General features: G+C 34.6%; 2 protein-coding genes across 4 annotated transcripts; one reads left to right on the forward strand and one right to left on the reverse strand.

Moving 5' to 3' along the window:
- Positions 1–9297: 9297 nt before the first annotated feature.
- Positions 9298–12730, reverse strand: LOC128870631 (dual specificity protein kinase Ttk). Of its 2 annotated transcripts, none has more exons than XM_054113270.1 (8): positions 12546–12730; positions 12378–12482; positions 11208–12318; positions 11029–11135; positions 10794–10954; positions 10517–10716; positions 10256–10432; positions 9298–9906 (listed from the first exon to the last, which is right to left on the reverse strand). In XM_054113270.1, exons 1-8 carry the CDS (start codon positions 12620–12622, stop codon positions 9775–9777), a joined length of 2070 nt encoding a protein of 689 aa, XP_053969245.1. In that variant the 5' UTR covers positions 12623–12730; the 3' UTR covers positions 9298–9774. The 2 variants fall into 2 exon arrangements, with proteins under 2 accessions (XP_053969245.1, XP_053969242.1); XM_054113267.1 differs by having other exon boundaries at positions 9300–9906; positions 10517–10731.
- A 1339-nt stretch (positions 12731–14069) lies between these two features.
- On the forward strand, positions 14070–18853 carry LOC128870649 (transmembrane protein 192). Of its 2 annotated transcripts, none has more exons than XM_054113271.1 (6): positions 14070–14374; positions 14590–14762; positions 17510–17642; positions 17761–18037; positions 18123–18247; positions 18320–18853. In XM_054113271.1, the coding sequence occupies exons 1-6, from the start codon at positions 14339–14341 to the stop codon at positions 18416–18418; spliced, it is 843 nt and encodes a 280-aa protein (XP_053969246.1). In that variant the 5' UTR covers positions 14070–14338; the 3' UTR covers positions 18419–18853. The 2 variants fall into 2 exon arrangements, with proteins under 2 accessions (XP_053969246.1, XP_053969247.1); XM_054113272.1 differs by having other exon boundaries at positions 14593–14762; positions 18320–18841.
- Positions 18854–20760: the final 1907 nt, after the last annotated feature.

A 20760-nucleotide genomic window follows, 5' to 3' on the forward strand; every position in this document is an offset into this window, starting at 1 on the left:
CAAGGATGAAAAGAAAGTAAAAACAATTTGATACAGTAAAGGATGAAAAGAAAGTAAAAACAATTTGAGACAGTAAAGCCACGGAACTTCGTGTAATTAAATAACGGAACTTTATATAATAAATAGTACATATTTATTTGGGCTGTTTTTAATTTTTTTTTTTCAATCGTTATTTTTCATAATTAAATTTTTTATATTTGATATTACTTTTATTTTAACTGAGTGTAAATAATATACAACAATATATACTCATTTATTTTATGTTTTCTGTTTTTATTAATTGTGATAAGATTTGAAATATTTCTGTTAAATTGTTCATGTAGTTGTTAGAATCGTAGTAAATTCATCTAACATTTTTTTTCTTTTAATATCTGACATTAAAAATTGTTTTTATTTAATTTCGTATTCTCTAATTAAACTTTATTTAGCACCTTATAAAACTGATTCTGAGTATACCACAGCCAGATGCGGGCAGGTACGCTGCTCGGCTGTTTGGCAGGCATAAACAAATTGATAGAGAAATGCGATTGAAGCGTAGCTTATAAACGTCACTGAGTTAACGAAAAGTATTGGTTAGATAAATCTTATGTAATTTTTACTTAAATACCTACAATAATTATTCAAATTTTGTTTACATTTAAATTTTTGCATTTTAGCTAATAGTTTTCCTTTCTTATACGGCAATATGGCTTTTGAGGAACACACTTAGATTTGGCATGCGAAATAAAAATTTGTTTGTAATTTGAAATTTTGCGCCAAACAATAGTTGCATATGAATTTTATAAAAAAAAATGTATAAAAACCCTTTTTTATGACTTTTTGCTGAAAACTGTAATCAATTTACACTTATTATTTCATCTTGCCGACTTGAGAGATTACTGCATTTGTCCTTAAACAAGATAATGTATTAAAACAACATGCAAAGGCTCACAGACAGCAACGACTGACAGACCAATAATCAAGCAAACCACATGAACGCCCGCGCATACTAAAGCATGCACAGCGTATCCTTAGCAACAGCAATATTTACTTAAGCGTATAACAATGAATCTATTTTTATATAAAATACTTAAAAAAGAGAAGAGCTGAAGGGCATTTACAATTAAGCTGAATATATTAAAAATTACAAAGATTATGAGTATTACGCCTATTTTGAGCAATAATAAAATGCAAAAACCTAAATATAAAAGAGCTCTTGCAGCAATTAAAAATATATAAACGAAAAAATAGGTGAAAGGGAACTTCGAAAAGTATGTATGGTACCGAAAGGTAATTTTCGCTTAACACAAGTAGACGATTGTTTCATTTTAATTTTATGTTCTTAAAAGCTGGTGAGGAACACACGTTGTTGCGTCAAAACAAGTTTCCTTATGCGTATTCGCATCAACAAAATAATAAGAAGAAAATTGCGCTAATTGCAAAATATTTCAAAAAGCTGCGCGAAAGCATTCCGTTTCAAGCTAGCAAAACAAAAAGAAAAACATTCAAGAAAAAACCTGATTTCTGAGGAGCAGAAGAAATACAAGTAAATAAATAATTAGTTTGCCAACAACAAACATCACATTTGGGTTGGCATGCCGTCACATTTGCATTACAAAACATTTGACAACTATTAGAAAAGAAATAAAAAAATGCAATTAGCAACGTGATCGGCACTCAAAAAATGTATAAATAAAAAAAAATCTATTAATAAAATAAAAATAAACTCAGCAACAAAGCAAAATGTAGGCAAACAGGTAAATCTAAAAACTGAAGAAATGAGCTGAAACGATTTAGCATTTAGAAAAATGACGGCGTCGTTCAGTCGTTGACTTTGTGGCGGTTGATGCATTGCAGTCTGCTGCTTAGTTTGCATGGGATTAGCAAAATAAACAAATATGAGATATGCAAGTAATTTATGCAGTATTAGCCGCGTTAATAAATAAACATGTTTTTGTGTACGTACATACATATGTATGATGAGATCAGTGTTGGATTATACATACATACATATATAAACATTTAGTAATGATTAAACTTTTCTTGATGACGCATAAGGTGAGGTCATAGGCGAACAGTTTGTGGAATTTATGACGGTATATTATGATGATAAGCGAAAATAAAAAAATAATAAACATATTTAAATTATAACGGGAAATATATGCTTTTGATTAATTTTTTTTCTATTAGAAAGAGATTTGGTAAGACGAGCATTGGGAGTTAATAAATTTATCCTTGAGTGCAATCGCCACAATCCACGATCTAACAGGAGCATTCTCAAAAAATGTATGGATAATGTTTTATGCATCGTCTACAATGGGCTCCAATGATGACATTCTGATGGCGGGAGTTTAAAAATGTGTTAATTGACGCCCGGTGAATATCGTTTATATACCTAAATATATATATGTATATATAGTTGGCGCGTATATCTTTTTGGATGTTTGGCCGAGCTCCTCCCCCTATTTGTGGTGTGCGTCTTGATGTTGTTCCACAAATGGAGGGACCTGCCACTCAAGCCGACTCCGAACGCAGATATTTTTTTATGAGGAGCTTTTTCATGACAGAAAATACTCGCAGGTTTGCCATTGCCTGCCGAGGGGCGACGCTAATAGAAAAAAATATATCGTTTATAGTCTGTAAATTGGCAGCTTCAGTGGGTGTTGCCTTAAGTGCTGGATCTCGTCAGTTAAGACGAAGGGATGCCAGGGAGGTGACCAAGTCTCCATCAAGTGTCCTCAGCTGTGGTTCCTGTGTTATCATCCTTGCAGGAATAACTTGCTGTACACGCTACTCTGTACGAGTACTAGACGACCAGATGAGTCCTGCATAACTCAGAACCGGCCGGCCAATTGCTTTAAATGTCGCCAAAATTTTTTTGTCTTTACCCCCAAGTGGTACTGGTGAGGGATTTGAGAACCTTGTTGTGGTTTTGGGCTTTAGTGGAAATTACGGTTGTATGTGTCAAGAAGGAGAGAAAACTAGGAAAGGTGACGCTGGGGTTGTTAACTGACGATATTAGTGGTTATCGACTTTGATCTTTAGTCGTTGTTTGACCTTCTTCGTCCACGTGCTGAACAGGGGCGCCGTGGATTTAGTGGCGAAAAATTGAAAGTACCTCGTAGTGAAAAAGCGAGAAAGTCTAAACATTCCCTATATATGTATGGGGAATGCTGCTGGAGTGACAGTTCTTGGTCGAAATAAATCCGCGTCGTTCCGGTAGCGTAGAGCCGACTATTGTGGGAACGAGTACAAGTCATCGTCGTCACAGCCGGACGTCAATATCGAGCAATCGTCAGCGTATGAAATCAGTGAAACTCCCTTTGGTGGTTAAGGAAGTTTCGAGATGTAGAAGTGGAAAAGCAAAGGGGGGAAAAGGACGGCACATTGCGAGAGATCGCCATGGACGGATTTGTTTGGCTTGGTCAGCGAAGTTAATTATCTTGGGGGCGATGCGGACCTGTCCTACAACTGCGCACGCCACAAATAGGAGGAAGGCTTCGGCCAAAGACCAAACGGCTAATTATTATTACTATTATTTTTTTTTTTTCAATGAAGTAATCGATGATGAACCTGACGAAAATAATACTAGTTTTCAAACTGCAGCAACCCTTTCTGGGTGTTTGACTGAGCTCCTCCTCCTATTTGTGGTGTGCGTCTTGATGTTGTTCCACAAATGAAGGAACCTACAGTTTAAGCCGACTCCGAATGGCAGATATTTTTATGAGGACCTTTTTCATGGCAGAAATCAAGGTGAATTTATTATAGGTGACAGCAACCACATATAAGTAAAACCCTACATGTATTTGTTGTTGCCTTTGGTACAAGCATCAAGTCAAAATTAGAAAAAAACTTTTTCTTAATTTTGGTTTTTCACCGAGATTTGAACCTGAATTCCGAATGGTAGTCACTTACCAATCCATTCAACTACGGGGGCCTACAAATACTAGGGACGATCAAATTTCCCGTGTTTTCTAAATTTGTTTGCTAATTTCGCGTAACCGCTGCTTCGCGGTTTAAAAGAAAAAATTAAATGGCGATTCCGATTTCTGGGATGTGCCAGATCGTTGCGATTGGATGTTCGAAAACGAAACAGTAAACAGCATACATTCAGTGCGTTTGCGGTGGCAATTTCATGCGAAAACGAATTGTAGCACACGAACGATAGACTTTTTTGTTTAGGAACATTTGACTTTGTACTTATACAGCACAACTGACTTTCAGGAAGTCAGCCATTTTTTCCTTCCGATTTGCTAGTTAGAACGTCAAAGTGACCTGCTTCGTTGTTTGCTTATATTCTCATTGAAATTTTGACATTCGGACGGTCAAATTACAGAAACAAAAAACATGGCAAAAATGATAGAATACAAGATTGCACCTTTTCATTTGCTGTGACGTCTGTACAACGAATAATAAACAAACAATAAGAGGAGAAAGAGTAAGGGCATGATTCAATTATTAAAGGTTTGCTCAATAGTGACATTCGATTTTTGACACTCCCTTACAAAAGGTTGTATTTAAGAAGGTGAATAAAGTAGAACAAATTAAATCCTTTTTGGTAAAAATGGTAGCAAAAAAGTATGGAAACAAACTGCGAACGGTTTAAAAAATAAATTTTAACTAATATTTGAATGTAAAAAATGGTACAAATAGAAGTTATTAGCGGAAATTGCCAAGTCTAATATTAAAACAAGAAATTATTTCACCCAATCCAAGATTTTATTTTATGAATAAATTGTTAAATTTAAAACGGATTGCGCAGTTGCGAAGCTTCGCCAATATGAAACTAGTTTGTTAAAAATAAATAAATAATTGGCACGTACAATTCTGCTAGGTGTTTGGCCGAGATCCTCCTTCTGTGGAAGGACCTACAGTTTTAAGCCGATTCCGGCAGATGATTTTTTATGAGGAGCTTTTGCAGGCTGGTACTGTGTTTTGCTTAGTCTCCTCTGGACACTTCATCCGTCCAGGGGAAGGTGGGCTCATTATAAACAAGTTCCGTCAACCGCAACTGTTTTATAATGAAATATGCAAAGTTACCGATCGCGTCGTGATTATCCAATATTCTCCTCTTTGGGAAATGCTAGTCTTTGCAAAATATGAATTCCGTCTAAAACACTATATCCGATCTCGGATTGCGTCAATTACTCTATTATGTTCTGACTTAAACGGCATACTACCCTAGTCCTGAACATACTGATGAAAACTATTTAGCGAGTTGTTGCTCGTAAGCATACCATTTTGAATTTGATTTTTTGCTAAGGGAGCCGATTTGTCAAGAGAGAATGAGAAAGCTGCTTACTGAGCAAACCTTTTATGATTGAGTCATGGTGCATGATTCAATTATTAAAGGTTTGCTCACTTGTGACATTCGAATTTTGACACTCCCTTACAAAAGGTCGCATTTAAGAAGGGCGTAGAAAGTGGAAAAATTAAATACCTTCTTGGTAAAAATGGTAGCAAAAAACGTTTCCTTTTTACTTAAATTATAACTGGTACAAACAGAAATGGCTCCGACCCCATGTGTTCTCCCATCACTTCTTTTGAGAGAAATATTACGAATTTTTCAATGAAATTCACAGGAGATGTTCACTTCGTGCTTATTTTGCTAAAACTAGCACCAACATTATTCTGTTAATAATAGTTTTTAAGTTATTTGTTGATAAAGTTTGTCTTTTATCTTCACCAAATTTTGATAGAATAAGTGCATTTATCATATTTATTTTAATAAATATTGAAACTATATTAACATACACATACGTTTTTAACTCTTTTTATTTATTTATACCACAAATTAACCATTTATATTGCATTTTTAAGTTGCTAACTCCAAATATGCCAGCTAAATTTACAATAACTGAAAAGCATGGCTGAATGGAGTGCTGCCAGAAGCAAAAAATAAAAAAAATAATAGAATGCCATTGAAAACGAAGCAACATAGGAACATAATTTCCACACACTCTTTTCTGTTAGAATAATGAAGGAATGGGGGTTTACAACCTCTAAAGTGTATATATTGAGTTCATAAATACAATAAATACAATATCGATATGATTTTCGAAATACAGTTCCGCTTCACGTAAAACTCCGATGTGCAGCGGAGACGGTGTTTGACTATTAAGGGTGATTTTTTTTGCAGTGCGGCCGAAGGCCGCCTACGAAGAAGAAAGTTTTACGCAAAATGTTTTAATTATTCTTTTTTATATATAGATATTTAATATATAAAAAAGAATATATATAATATATTCATAAAATAGGGAAAATTTGGAATTAAAAATCGCGCGATTTTTTATTCCAAATTTTCGCCTGCGGCGCTTTTTTTTCTTTTTTTTTTTTTTAAATATATATATGTATAATATAGTGAAAATTTGGAATTAAAAATCGCGCGATTTTTTATTCCAAATTTTCGCCTGCGGCGCTTTTTTTTCTTTTTTTTTTTAAATATATATATGTATAATATAGTAAAAATTTTGAATTAAAATCAATAAATAATATCATATATTCATAATATAGTGAAAATGTGGAATTAAAAATATATATATCATATATATATATATGGTTGTAGTAACCAAAATAGGAAGATTCTTGGTCAATTTTACAATTTTTAAACTCAAATAACTTAAAAACTATAAGCCTCCGGCCAGTGAGGTTTTCACTTTTGGATAGTAGAATACCCCCTCTACCCCCCCTTATACCCCTTTTTTTAAAAGGGGCGGGAGAACAAATGGGGATTTCCCCATGATATTAAAAAAAATGTTATTAAGTTAAACCCAGATTGATATTTAGTGAATTGATTTTTAAATTGAAAACTGATCACGAAGTTGGGAAGTTTTACCAATATGAAGCTATTATATTACCTAAGTAATATGGCCCTAATGAATTCCTTGCGCCTTGCTTTACTATGCTTTGCCCAAGTCGCGATTATTCATTCCTAGCTATTTGACACACTACCACGGGCATGAAACACCAAATGATAGAAAATGTTGTTTGTAATAGCAGAGGCTCCTCTACAGGCAATGGCACACCTCCGAGTGTATTTCTGCCATGAAAAAACTCCTCATAAAAAGCCATCTGCCATCAGGAGGCAATGATTAGTTACATATTGCTAAATGAGCTCTTGTTGGTAACTTATGTATCTTTAAAGTAACGTAGTAAGTACTTCCCCCACCCGTATTTGAAACGCATTGGACTCAAATTGTCAAAACGTCCATCTTTCACGTTCATTGCCCCAAAAAGATGTTTTATGATATCCTGATTTAAGCTGTATGTCAGTATGTTTTCCATATCATCTTGGTTATTCACATACCGAGCAAGTGCGTATACACGCTTTTGAAAACGAAATGGTTTTCCTACAAATTTTACATTTCTTCCACTTTTGCTAAAAATTTCTAGAGTTAACATCCCAGTGTCTTGCTAAGGGAGCCGATTTGTCAAGAGGGAATGAGAAAGCTGCTTACTGAGCAAACCTTTTATTATTGAATCATGGAGTAAGGGCAAGCTAGTGGAAACTGTCAAACACAAAATATGATCGGCAAAAAAACTGAATTTGAGGTATTGCTATAATTCGTGATTCACAATTTAACACGCGGGTCTTCATTTATATTATTTTGTTAATTTCAAAGCAAGGCGAATCTATTAAAGGTGGTGTTGATAAATCAACCGAGTTGTTTTTTTTTCTTTAGCTGTGTACATGTGGCTGTCAGCACAGGAAAAAAACAAGGCGAAATAATCTTTTATTTTCCACATTTCCAATACTTTGCCGTGACAATCAAACGTACAAAACATTGTTGTTGGTCTAGTGGCGCCATCTGTAATAAATGCGCCTTGTTTTGTTCTATGCTGACAGCAAGGTGGATTTAATAAGGTGACAGCATTCACCCAGCTGAATTTTTCGCCGTAGGTATGGCTTACGTCAAAATGATATGCTTTGTTTGTATGTATTGGTATGTTTACATTCGTATGTTTACATTTGCTTGCTGATTTTGACATGATGCTTGCACCAAACGCAACAACAAATACATGTAGGGTTTTACTTATATGTGTTTGCTGTCACCTGTAATAAATTCGCCTTGGCTGACAGCCACATGGACTCGGTTTTCGGAAGGCGTCACCTTCTGTATTCTGTACACCGTTACATATATGATTTAGTCAGAAATTATAGGAGCTATCCACTTTATAGGCGACTGATACACGTCCAATATTTATTATATTTGGATCGCGATCCATATTAATGTATTTAATCAAAATATTTAGATGTTTTGCGCCAGAGCAAATCGTTAGCGGAAGCCAATTTTGTGGGAGTTAATTAATCTTTCTTTTAATCAGAAGCTACCGGCTTATTCCTACGTTTTTCTTCTAACAAACGATCAACTGTAAGCTAGTGAGCCAAAACCTAGAGTAGTGAAATCAAACAGAAATATATTCTATTTTATTTAATACTAGCAAACCCGGCCCCCTTCGCTGGGCACACTAAAATAGAATAGATATAACAGAAAATATATGATTTTCATATTATTTATTTCTTTATTCTTTATTCAAGCGCTTTGGCATAAACAACATTTTTTGTTTTTCTATTTGTTTTTGAGTAAATATAAAATATAAATTGAAAATCAGGAAAAAAGAAGATTGTTTTTAAATTTCAAATCAACGCATATGAATAAACAATCGTCTTTTTCCCTGATCATCCATGAATTTTTCGTTTCAATTTATATGTTTTATTGAGCATTGGAGCTTTTTTAACCATTATCCATTTATATTTTTCAAAAAAAAAAAACGAAAAAATTTTTTTCGATATCTCGAGACCCTAGTCACGGAGCGGATGGAAATACTCTGAACTAAAGCATTCACCAACAGCTTCCATTTGATACCCATATTGTACATACACATCCGAAGGTTACTCGGGTCCACGTTTTGGCCTATATCTCGAGACCCCAGTCACGGAGCGGCATGAAAAATACTCTGTATTAAAGCATTCACCAACAGCTTCAATTTGATATCCATATTGTACAAACACATTCTAGGGTCCACGTTTTGGTCTCTATCTCGAGACCCTAGTCACGGAGCGGCATGAAAAATACTCTGGACTAAAGCATTCACCAACAGCTTCCATTTGATACCCATATTGCACATACACATCCGAAGGTTACCCGGGTCCACGTTTTGCCCTACATCTCGAGCCCTATTTCCAAAATAAAATATAATCCATGTTACTCGTGGATGATGTAGCTTTCGAATGGTGAAAGAATTTTTAAAATCGGTCCAGTAGTTTTTGAGCCTATTCATTACAACCAAACAAACAAAGTTTTCCTCTTTATAATATTAGTGTAGATTTTTATTTATGAAATATATAAGGGCGGCAATAAGTTTTACTTGCTTACGTTTTGCTAATAAAAACATGTTTCATTTATGGTAAACAAATGACAATTGAAGGATGCAAATGATTTTGGTATCTCTGAAAAGGCTACTCAGCAAACATTTTGAACTTTATCCCATCACTCTTATTTTGTTATTTAACTGTTTCACGGATTTTACAGATTTTCACAGATTTTATTCCTAAAAGCATAGGAACTGACTAAATATTTTTACTATTAATTTGACGATTATTTATATTTTCTCGCAGTAATACTTTTCCAATTTAAAAATTTAAACAAAGCCTGTTTATATTTAAAAATATATTGATTTTTCTCGGTGCACTTATATTAATAAAAAAAATGTATATGTAGAAATAAACGATTAAAACAAACTAAAAACATAATTTAATACAATTAAACATTACAACTATTTATAGAGAGTGGTTTAGTTTGCCTCTTTAACCACAGATGGTACCGCTAAATTTTGTATCGGTATTACCATATTAAAAGGATACTGCAATAGTTCAGCGCAAGAGGGACGTTTTTTTGGATTATGCTGCAGGCAATTTTTTGCCATCTGAAACAAATGGAAACAAGACGATACATATTATTTTTTAAGAGCTTAAGTCTAACAAATTTAAAAAATTGTGTATAGGGGAAACGGCTTTAATTTTAAATATTTTTATTTTAAGAGGATTGGATTGGAAGGGAATCTTATGTTTGCGATCACAAACAATGTTTTTTTTTTCAAGAAATCTATTTTTGGTTTAAAAATACGAAATAATAAATATTTTCAAAAAATATCAGAATATAATTACAACATATATATATATATATACATATCTATTTTGATATATATTATTTGAATTACATATTTAACAACCAATCTTTTTTTCAAAATTTAAAGAATTTTCAAAAATATTTACATGGACAAGCATTGCTGGATAATAGAGTGGTATGGTTGGATACTCGATGGTTGTCGTCGGACTTGTAATTGCATTAATTTTGGCATAGATGTTTTTAATATGCGAGAAAGGTGTGCGTTTATAAAGTAGCAGGAATAGTATACAGCCAAGCGACCAAACATCAGATTTGGTTGATATCTAAAAAATCGCAGTTGGTTACAGTTGTAAAACTATGATTGTATTTATGCATTTTTAGGTTATATATTTTAGAATGTTTGCTACCTTTATCTTTGGCTGATTACTGCGCATCGGACTAGATCCAGTTGATGTGTCGGTAAGTGCTTCCGGGCTAATGTAATTAAACGTACCGGCTTGTGAGAACTTTATAATACTTGTTGAGTCCAGTGCAATGTTGCTGGCAATACCAAAGTCTATTAGTTTTAAACGGCCATTAATCATCAAGAAGTTGGCGGGTTTCAGGTCTGAATGAATAACACCTTTAGAATAAACATATTGTTGATAAATTAAGATGCCAAGCAATACGATTATTTTATCTTACCATTTTGGTGTATGTAGTTGACTGCTTGCAACATTTGATACCAAAAATTCATAAGTACGTATAATGGCAGATTTGTGGTATATGTTTGCAAAATCTTGTGCAGATCTGAGTCGCCTTTTTCCATAACCAGATAGAGTCGAGATTCTTTCCGCAAAAGTTGACTATGTAATAGGCGTGTGAAAAATTAGATGTTCATAAATATAGGTACAAGCATGCCGGTTATATTTATACTCACTACTCATAGAGAGCGACCACACAGACATTGCCTTGAAGTTTTGCCAACAATTTGGTTTCGTTGAGGTAGCCTTCAACCACAACTGGATCACCCCGTAAATCAACAACCTAAAAAATATATTTACATTTTTTAATGTACTGCTAATTAAAATCGTGTTTTGTTTTTAATTATCAATTTACTTTTAATGCGCACTCTTTTCCATCAGCATTTCTCTGCGCCAAGTATACAGAACTAGACCCGCCACATCCAATTTTCTTCACAATTGTGTAATCTGCATTATTAATTCGCAAAATTCCATCTTTTTCATCTGCTGAAGCGCTCTTTTCTTGCGTTACCATGTTCGATTGCTGCTTTTCCTTTGATTCTTCTGGCTTTTCTGATGCACAGAATGCACTCTCTAATGACTTTTTTGACTTCACCTTTTGTGACTGTTGGTCTTTGACATTTCGCTGGTCACCGAGTGGCGTGTTTTCAGCAGTATTAGGTGTGTTTCTCGTTCCGTTTATGCTATCACAAAGTGATAGAGTAATACTATCATTGGGAAGGCACATAACGGGTGCGCGCGTTATAGCCATTGGCGTTTGAAACAGCACCTTCTGAGAGCGGAATTCATTTGCTAGCGCTGAACGCGTTTTTTGCGATTGGGTTGAACACAAGCCACGAGGTCTCCGTTGAACAGAGAAAGAGCGTACTTGTGGGGTGGCGAATTGTGCGTCAGCAGTTTGGCTATTTGTGGGTGCTATGGAAACGTCAGATGGCGGACCAACTGATGCACTGCTATTTTTTCGAAGGGGAGTTTCTAAATCTACGGGCTTTGCGTGCTGCTGCGTTGTGGGATCCGAGTGAAAACGCTGCAATACACCCAATGCTCTGCTACCAACATTGGCACGGTTGATTTCCCTGCCAGTGTTTTCGTTAGCCACTATGTCCTCTTGTATGCTTTGTAGCGGGCACGACGTATCTGTTCGACTTGGATGTGTTTTTCTGGCTGTACTGGCGGCACTTGGTTGTAAACTGTCAACCGAAGGCAGCGGTGGCTCTTCTTCATTTTCTTTGTCCTCTGTACGAATACCCAACGTATGAAATTCCGAAAGGAATGATGGACTATCGACATCACGCTTTTCCTTAACTGCTGGTTGTGGGCCAGGTGTTTTTAGTACAGAACTGTCGGCAGGGCTCATGATAAATGAATCGTTTAAAATAGCGCAATTGAGATTGTCAGTTTTTGGGTTCTCCTCTTCTTCGGATTCATCTGAATCCAGTGCTGGTAATTCCGAGCTGCGCTTGGGGCTGGGATAAATAAATAACTTGTAAAATTAAGAAGAGTACAATTGTATTGCTTCACTTACAACATTCGCATATTACTGAAAGCCCCAAAGCTCTTTGAAGGAGCACCAACCACACCTGAATTATTTCGAGAGGTAACATTTTGGAGCTCATCTTTGCTCGGCTGTCTAATAATTTAATAATTATATTAGTAGGAGTAAACAATATTCATCGTGTCATATTTGTATTACTTATTGAGATCGTCTTCATCAGAGTCTGGTTCCAAGGCAGGCAAATCTTTCACTCTACGCGGATAATGAAAAGACATTAATATAATGTTTTAACACGAAATTTTCTTATAAATGATAGAGTATCAAAAATGATACAATTAATAGAATCAAAATCAAAATTAAAGAAATGACAGTTGAATATACAAATGAGATAGACAAAAGATGCAACTGTGAACCCTAGCGTGAAAATTTATGAACAGTTTGAGAGCCGAAGAGTTCGATACTAACCCTTGCAGAATATGTGAGCGTTCTATTCTATAATACTGACAGAAAACATTGATGTCAATGAAATGATGTTGACGAAATAATAGATATCTGCACTGATGTGGTAAAAAACTATACCGCAGCAATCAAGGATGATGGATTACTAGCTTTGGCCAATCTAGTATGGTGAAAATCAAAATGGAGCCCGCAATTTTTGCTGCTGCGGTATCAGGTTCGCGGCAGCCGAATTCTGACCGCTTATTTCACACACTCGCCCAATCACTCATAGTTCAGACGGCAACGAAGAACCATGAGCGAATATTGTGTTGATTTTTTGCGTATATCACCAATACAATTTCAGTTTTTTCGCAAACATACCACTGACGTAGCCAATCAGCTGATTCTTTCAAACTTGCTGAGAACCGTTTAAATTCCTGATCTGAATTTTTTTCATCGTGGCATCAATCACAATTGACTGTATTTTTATCAATCCCTGAGCTCGGTACTCCTATCACAAAACTATTAAACTGAAATAAATATTTACAAGACCATTTGAATTTGTAAGAAATTAAAGATTTGAGGGCGTCTTTAGAAACTGAGCGTGATTTTTTTTAAATAAGAAAATTTATAACAAATGGTAGGAAGTAAGAAAACGTGTAAGTGAAAACAACATATAAAGGCTGTTCGTTTAATATCGGGAAACTTTAAATGTCTAATATAGCTCTCTGTAACTTTTTTGGTTTCGATTTTTTTGGCTTTTCAGCTCATCATGAGCACGAAGCAACATTTGAAAGTTGTTCAAATTTATTTTGGAACTATAATTCAATTCCAAATTATAATCCACAATCCACAAAAACATAAGATGTCTTTTCGGTGACTTGTCTCCTCCAGATTTGTTTTTATTTATGGAGATATGTAAGGCCACATGCCTTCGCTGGTAAGCCCGAGCAATTGAGTAAATCATTAGTAATAATTGAGAGCTTCAAAGCCAGCAATCGAATTGTTATTATCACTATACAGCTCGATTTACGGCGAAGAGTGTGAATCGCGTGTAAGGTGCTACTTTCTTTTTCGAGATTTTGACTATCCGTTGGCGACAGCGCTGCAGATATTTCACTTGTTCATCACTTGTTTAACGCAATAAAATTGTACTTTTTTATGGGAATTAAAAATTTATTTTTTGTTTTAATTCTGTTTAAGCTTTATCGACTCTAAAAAACATCCTTCACAATATTATAAAAGTTGAATTAGCAACCCTGTTAAAAAATGCCGCTAAATGCGTATGACATTCATGAATAGTGTACAAAACATGGTACAAAACTAGAAATCGGTAAACAAAGGAAAAGTATTGAAAAAATCTTAATGTTTTTTAATTAAATCGTTCACACTGCACGTAATCAATCAACCAGCAAAGTGCAAAAAGTAGTGCAGAAATAAAATAAAGCTAAAGACAATTGTAATCAATTTCCGTGCCTTTGTGGCAGCGATAAGCTAATGCGCACATAAGCCCTGTAAACAGCGAAGTTGAGTCAGCGCCTTTAGTTGTTCATATGGTCAGTTTGGGACCAAATTTCAACGCAAATAGGGTAAGAATACAAAGAAAATTGTAGACAAATTAGTTAGTGACACCCGTTTGATATGGAAGCAAATAATAGCATTTTGCGTAACCGGCAGAAGCCTGTATGTGTATCGTATTGGGGCAAAGGAAAGGCGCCCATGTCCATTTGACATACATTTATGTAGATGGAATGCATTTTTCCTCTTGAGATTCCATATCCTATATTACTTAAATATTCTTCAGCAGAGTGCTCAGTACATGAATATGGGTGATAATCGAACATCAACTACTAGTGGCGCTATCGTGGGTGTGGGTGCAAACAGCTTGGGAAATGATACACAGGAGTTGCTCGACCCAGTTTTGAGCTCGAACACAGATGGATCCTTTAAATCGCTTAAAACTATACCGGCTTTTAGGTAAGTTTTAAATTTGAAACAATAAAGATTGGATTTATCTTTACTTCGGCTCGATTTGGAGCAAATAACCCTTAAATAAAACAATATCGATGAATGTAGTTTTAAGAACTTAATTACCAATACATGTATTGGTTACTTCAGAAGCAAAGAACAATGCCGGTACCGTGCGTAATACTAACAACATTCATAGAGCAGTAGGTGAATAGATTTGTATTGCGTACCGAATTATAGCCACATTTGATGTAAAGTGTTTCAACCCACTTTATCGATTTGATTACAAATTTCTATTAGATGTTGGCGAATCAAAATATATTATGACTCGAATGAATGCTTGTTTTTCTGCTTATTGTGGTTCTTCCGTTTATTGTCATTTAACTTTTTGATAATGATATTTTTGTAGTATGTAGTCAAGAAGAATAATGGTTATTTAACTTATTTATTTATTTATTTTTTGTTAAATATGTTTTGTTGTTAGTATTCAGTCTGATTGATTTCAGAATAAATATACTTTTGGTGTAAGTAGTCAGTAAGATCAATTGTTCATTGGTTTCAGAATAAATAAATAAATATTATCCAAATGCATAGATAGGTGGCATCAACGCTTGTACACATCAAAAATGTTCAATAAGAATACATTTAAAAATTTATGTTGCATACATAACTTGAGGACAATAATTAAGTCACTTCTACTTTTTATAATATTCGAACTATTCATGCTAAATTTATTCGTTCAGGTTTTATAAAATTATAGTTTTATTGTAGAACAAAAACTTTATAAATTTATGTTCAAACTTTGTTCAAAATTCACCAAAGTTTAACAAAATTCAAAAGCTATCGTCAAAATTTGCATCCAAATCAATTTTAGTATAAAGTGTAAATTGTGAGTCGCTTAAAATTCCCGACAATTTTTTTTTCATATGATTTGAGAATTTTCTTCCTTAAAGTACGTTCACATGTGCAGTAATTAGCAATAAATTCACAAAATTAATCTACCCGTTCACATATGGCAGATTACCTGCAAAATTGACAATGATTTGAAATATTGTTTTGAAAGGTTTTTCTACATAGAAATTTGGTGCAATATTTTGGAGTTTTTGGTTTGTTTAATTAATATTAACCCTTTGCACTCGGAGACCATTTTCACATTTCCTTCCAACAACTCGATAATGATATTATATATATATTTTATTATCAAAAATGTTGTTGTGGTTGTTATCATCAAATGCGTTTTTAGTTAAAAATATAAAACATTAAAATATATAATTTTTACATGAATTTATTGAGAAAATTTATAAAATTTCACATCTTATAGTTTTCTAGAGTCTGCATTTCGAATTACCGAAATAAATGCTCATGCCAGCAGTGCTGGCATTCCGAGTTGCCGGAATAAATCTTCATGCCAGCAGTGTTGGCATTCCGAGTGCAAAGGGTTAACGATATGAAGAAAAGGCAAGGGAAAGCAAAAGCTAATTTAATTGCGCAATTGGCTGGAGGAAACCCGTAAACGATGTCTACTGAGGTTGTAAAAAATATGGCGTGCGAAATTCGATATTACATTTTATGATAAGCAATATAAGACCAAAGCGTCACGACACACGCTTTTTTCTTTAATATGAATGCATAGTTAATAATACCTAACAAACACTTTATTAGAATTATGTCTACAAACCATTTTTCTTTGCCGGCGTTCATTGTATTTAGTTTTTACTTTGATGTTTCTCCTTACATTCGTAAAACTAATTATCGATAACACAGGGTTGTATGTAAAAAAGTATGGTTATAATCTAGAATTATTTAATACATAATTTCAAAATTTCTGTAGAGAAATTTTGTATCGATAATCTCGCTTTTTAATTACGGATTGGGACTTAAGCGCGAAAAAGTAGATAATTTACTTATATGTGAACGTATTATTAGCATAAGTTTGGAAATCTTTCAAAAATTGAATGGGCACATTGAATACATATCCAGAACTATGTATTCTAAAAATTCTGGTTAAAAATTTTGATGATAAAATTTCGAAATTCGTTTAATTTTTGTGAATTTGGTCCAAAATTTGGAACTTTGATTTATAAGGTAAGACATACTACATATATATGTACATATATTTTTTAATTAACTAAAAAAATTTACCATGAAAAATATTGCGAATTTAATTTAGCACTAGCAGTGCTATCGACTCTGCCATTTATGGTTTCCACGACAATCAGTTCTACGTTACCGAAACGACCCGGGTTTATATCCGGCCATGGACTGTTACTATGTTTATATGTTTATGCTGCTACAACTACAACAACAACTCTGCCATTTATAGATCTGCATATAATTAATATTTAAAATTTTAAAATGTTGAACAAAATGTTATTCTTGCTGTAGTAGCATTTTCGATCAATCCCATTTCCTTCCATATGTGGCTTAAGCGTTTCTGGTGCCAGATAGTATTTTATATAGTTCGTTTTATTGAGTTCTTGTATTAGTGTTTTAAATTTTGTATTAAATCATTTTGTTGTATTACTAATGTAATTCTTTGTAGCTTTATGAGTCAGAATATATATGTTCACTGTTGTTGTTGTTGCCCATACATAAACGAGTAATGCTGCTGAATGTTCACGGTCGATGTCTGCGGTATCAATATTATTGCACCTGCCCTGACCTATTCCACTGAAAATATGAAAACACAAATATTATATATTTCTGATTGATATTTATTTCATATTGAAGTTATATATTATAATCTCTTCTTATAGCATTCATTTGTTGATTTCGACTGTAATCTCATTTGTTGGTATTTTGCTTGCTTCTGCATGGCCGGAGGACAAACGTTGCGAAGCGTACTTTATTATGCTATACTTACGTGCTACGTTTTGGGTGATAACTTTTGTAAGTACATATAACAGACAAATGCACTCATTAAATATCATAATTAATGATGCCATTTTACAAGCATGCAAATTCACGCGACTGTATTATATAATTCTGCTTTTCATTCTAATGACAGCTATTCGATCACCTGATTAAAAAACATCACGATGATTTGCGCATGAATGGCTATCATGAATTCCACCGCGCTACTGCCGTGCAGAAGGGCTTACCACTGAATGTGGTATCATTATGGAACTCCATGCTATTGGCTGTGCAAGCAGGCATACATCACTACTATGGCGTGAATTTCTGGCAACATTGCGCACAAGGTTTCCTCTCACCCGTCTCGTATGTTGTAGGCTTCAACATGCTCGAAACGTTGGTACTAAGTGCAACTCATGGTTGCTATATTTGTGAGTGCGCTGTTTATTAAAAACATATTGTACATATCAAACAACTTGAAAATTTGTTAATGTAAATTTTGTTTAACTACTCTAGCTAAAGTACGTAAATTTAACAAAGCTGCACCACCGCCCGACGCACTACGCGGCGGTAATAACGCATCCGGTTCTTTGGGACTAATGCAACCTGGAGGTAATACGGCTGAGCTATTGGAGAAACAGGCAAGTCTTATCAAATATAAACGAATTAAAAATTTCAATAATATGTCAATTTCAATTTTCACTCTTTTCCAGGCCGATCTCATTGCCTACCTGAAGGACCACAATCAGAAACTTAACCAGAAATTGCACCAAATGCAGCTGACTGCGCGCACTGTGAATTTGACACATTAATGCAGTTGAAGGGCATACAAAATATTCTAAATGAAAATTAAGTTAGTTTCGGTACATCTGCTTTTCTTTAAAGTGAATATTCTCTATGATGTTCAATACTAACCTATAACTTGTTGCAATCTGTATTATTACAAAATGTTATTACGCACTAATTCAGTTTTATTCCTTTTATCGACTACTAACAATTTTATGCGTAACTATTTTATACACTTCAAATAATGTCGATTGTATCGAAAACAACACAAACTTGACGTATCACTTGAATATTATATATACAATATATATAGATATATGTAATTATTATTTTTTGAATATATAGTAAAGAAAATATTACTAATACATATTTATCTATACAAAGTGCGCATATGAAATTTATTACAATCACTATTTAATTTAACAAATGTAGTTTACTTGTAGTTACTTGCAAGAATTACATATTCGAAAAATTGGGACTGATGTTTTACTGTATTTAAATAAACTTATAAGAACATAATTTATGTATTTTTTTAATTTAAATTAAACTGAGAGTCAATGAAGGGCTTAGAGCTATACTTTTTATCACTTATTATTGGTTATTCATAAACTTTACAAATTTCTCCAGAAAGAAAAAAAAGTGGAAACATAATAATTCTTCATCCAAATCTCTACTCATACTTATTCAAGAGGTGTTACATGTAAGGTGGCGAACTAGGCGCATTTTATTTGAAATATCAAAAATATACTAAAAATGCTATGAGCCGGTTAAATATTTTGTACCAAAAAACTCCCATTTCCATTGCTCTGGGCGATCGCCCTTTCGTTTTTCCTAGGGTGCTACTGAAGGTATCATCCCTGACACTTGCTAGAACCTGAGCCACCTCGCGGGTACATCAGGAGGCATCTCTGCAACTACTCTGACGAGATCCAGAACAAAATATATTTACAACTACTGGATCGGACAGTATACAGACAAAACGACATTCATCGGGAGACACTTACCACTTAACTAAGCTCCCGACCTCTGAATGCCGTCATCGGAGTCCAACTACCACCTATTGCAGACGAAGAGCTTCAGCAGCCCCGCGAGACCTGCATCACTTTGGCCCGATTGCGCTCTGGATACTGTAGCAGAATCGACCCCGACATACCCAATATATGTATGTTCAGCATGTGAAGGCACACTGCACTACACTAACCATCTTTTCACATGCTCCATTAAACATACTCATCTAACAGCTCTCTCCCTCTGGACCCAACCTGTCGGAACAGCATGTTTTCTGGGTCTGAGATGATTTAGGCGAAGATGACCGGTAAATACAACGCACTGACAGGGTTTAGTAAGCTGCAACAACAACAATAACATCATCCCTTAAAATTAATTACCTACCAAAAGTCTGAGCATGTTTGTTATAGCAACTTGGGCAAACCCTATTCAAGACTGTCAAACGCTGTAGGGAGTAAAAAACTGTATTTCTATGTATTTGGCTAAAAGAGGTACTATGTGGAGATATGGTTGCTGCGAAGCAGTTGGTTCACATATCTGCACATATGCGCAGCCAGTTGGGGTCAAACACATGGGCTGAAGAGTCCCGGGCCTAACAAAGAAAACACGTTTTTTTTGGTCAAAATTAGCTTTATTCACCAACGTAATTTCTATCAAGAAAAACTTAATCATTCCAGCGCCGCTCTAACATTTCAATACCCCTTTTGTGGAAGAATTTATCTTTTGACTCAAAATTGGCCTCAGTTTCAGTGATAACCTCTTCATTCGAGCAAATTTTGTTTAGGTCTGCGAACTGCCAGTAGGAGTCAAATCTCGCGAATATGGTGGATGTGGGAGCAATTCGAAGTTCCATTCATGCATTAGTTTTGTCATTGTTTTGATTGACTTGCGATTCAGTGGTTTTTGGTCAACAGTGAATAAACGAGGTACCCACTTTGAACAGAGCTTTCTCATAGTCAAATGCTCATGCAATATAAAGTCAACACGTTCCTTTGATATCTTTACGATGTCACTTAACTCACGCAACTTCACTTTTCGACCATTCACAACGATTTTGTGGACGTTTTTGATCTTTTCTGGTGTTACCGCTTCATTTGGATATTCAGTGCGTTGTGCATCTTCGGTGTCTCTACGACCACGTTTGAAGTCAGCAAACCATCGTTTTATTGTTGTTTCTGATGGAGCGGAGTCCCCATAACACTTTTCAGGTCATTGCTTCGTTTGAATGGTATTTTTTCGCATTAAGAAGCAGTGCAAAATTACATAGAACACAACATTTTTTTTCGATCCATTGTTTAGAAAATGACATAAGTACCGTCACTCTTAGCACAATAACTCGCGAAATAATGAATAGAATATC

The sequence above is a fragment of the Anastrepha ludens genome, chromosome 2 (genome assembly GCF_028408465.1).
Source record: "Anastrepha ludens isolate Willacy chromosome 2, idAnaLude1.1, whole genome shotgun sequence".
NCBI classification, from domain to species: domain Eukaryota; kingdom Metazoa; phylum Arthropoda; class Insecta; order Diptera; family Tephritidae; genus Anastrepha; species Anastrepha ludens.

Coding starts and splice junctions, on each gene's coding strand:
- LOC128870649 (XM_054113271.1), top strand. CDS start 14,339: ATGGTCAGTTTGGGACCAAATTTCAACGCAAATAGG. Junction 17,643..17,760: donor CGTTTTGGGTGATAACTTTT/GTAAGTACATAT, acceptor TTCTAATGACAG/CTATTCGATCACCTGATTAA. Junction 18,038..18,122: donor AACTCATGGTTGCTATATTT/GTGAGTGCGCTG, acceptor TAACTACTCTAG/CTAAAGTACGTAAATTTAAC.
- LOC128870631 (XM_054113267.1), bottom strand. CDS start 12,622: ATGTCTTTTCATTATCCGCGTAGAGTGAAAGATTTGCCTGCCTTGGAA. Junction 10,433..10,516: donor GTAATCAGCCAAAGATAAAG/GTAGCAAACATT, acceptor GCGATTTTTTAG/ATATCAACCAAATCTGATGT. Junction 9,907..10,255: donor ATCCAGCAATGCTTGTCCAT/GTAAATATTTTT, acceptor CATTTGTTTCAG/ATGGCAAAAAATTGCCTGCA.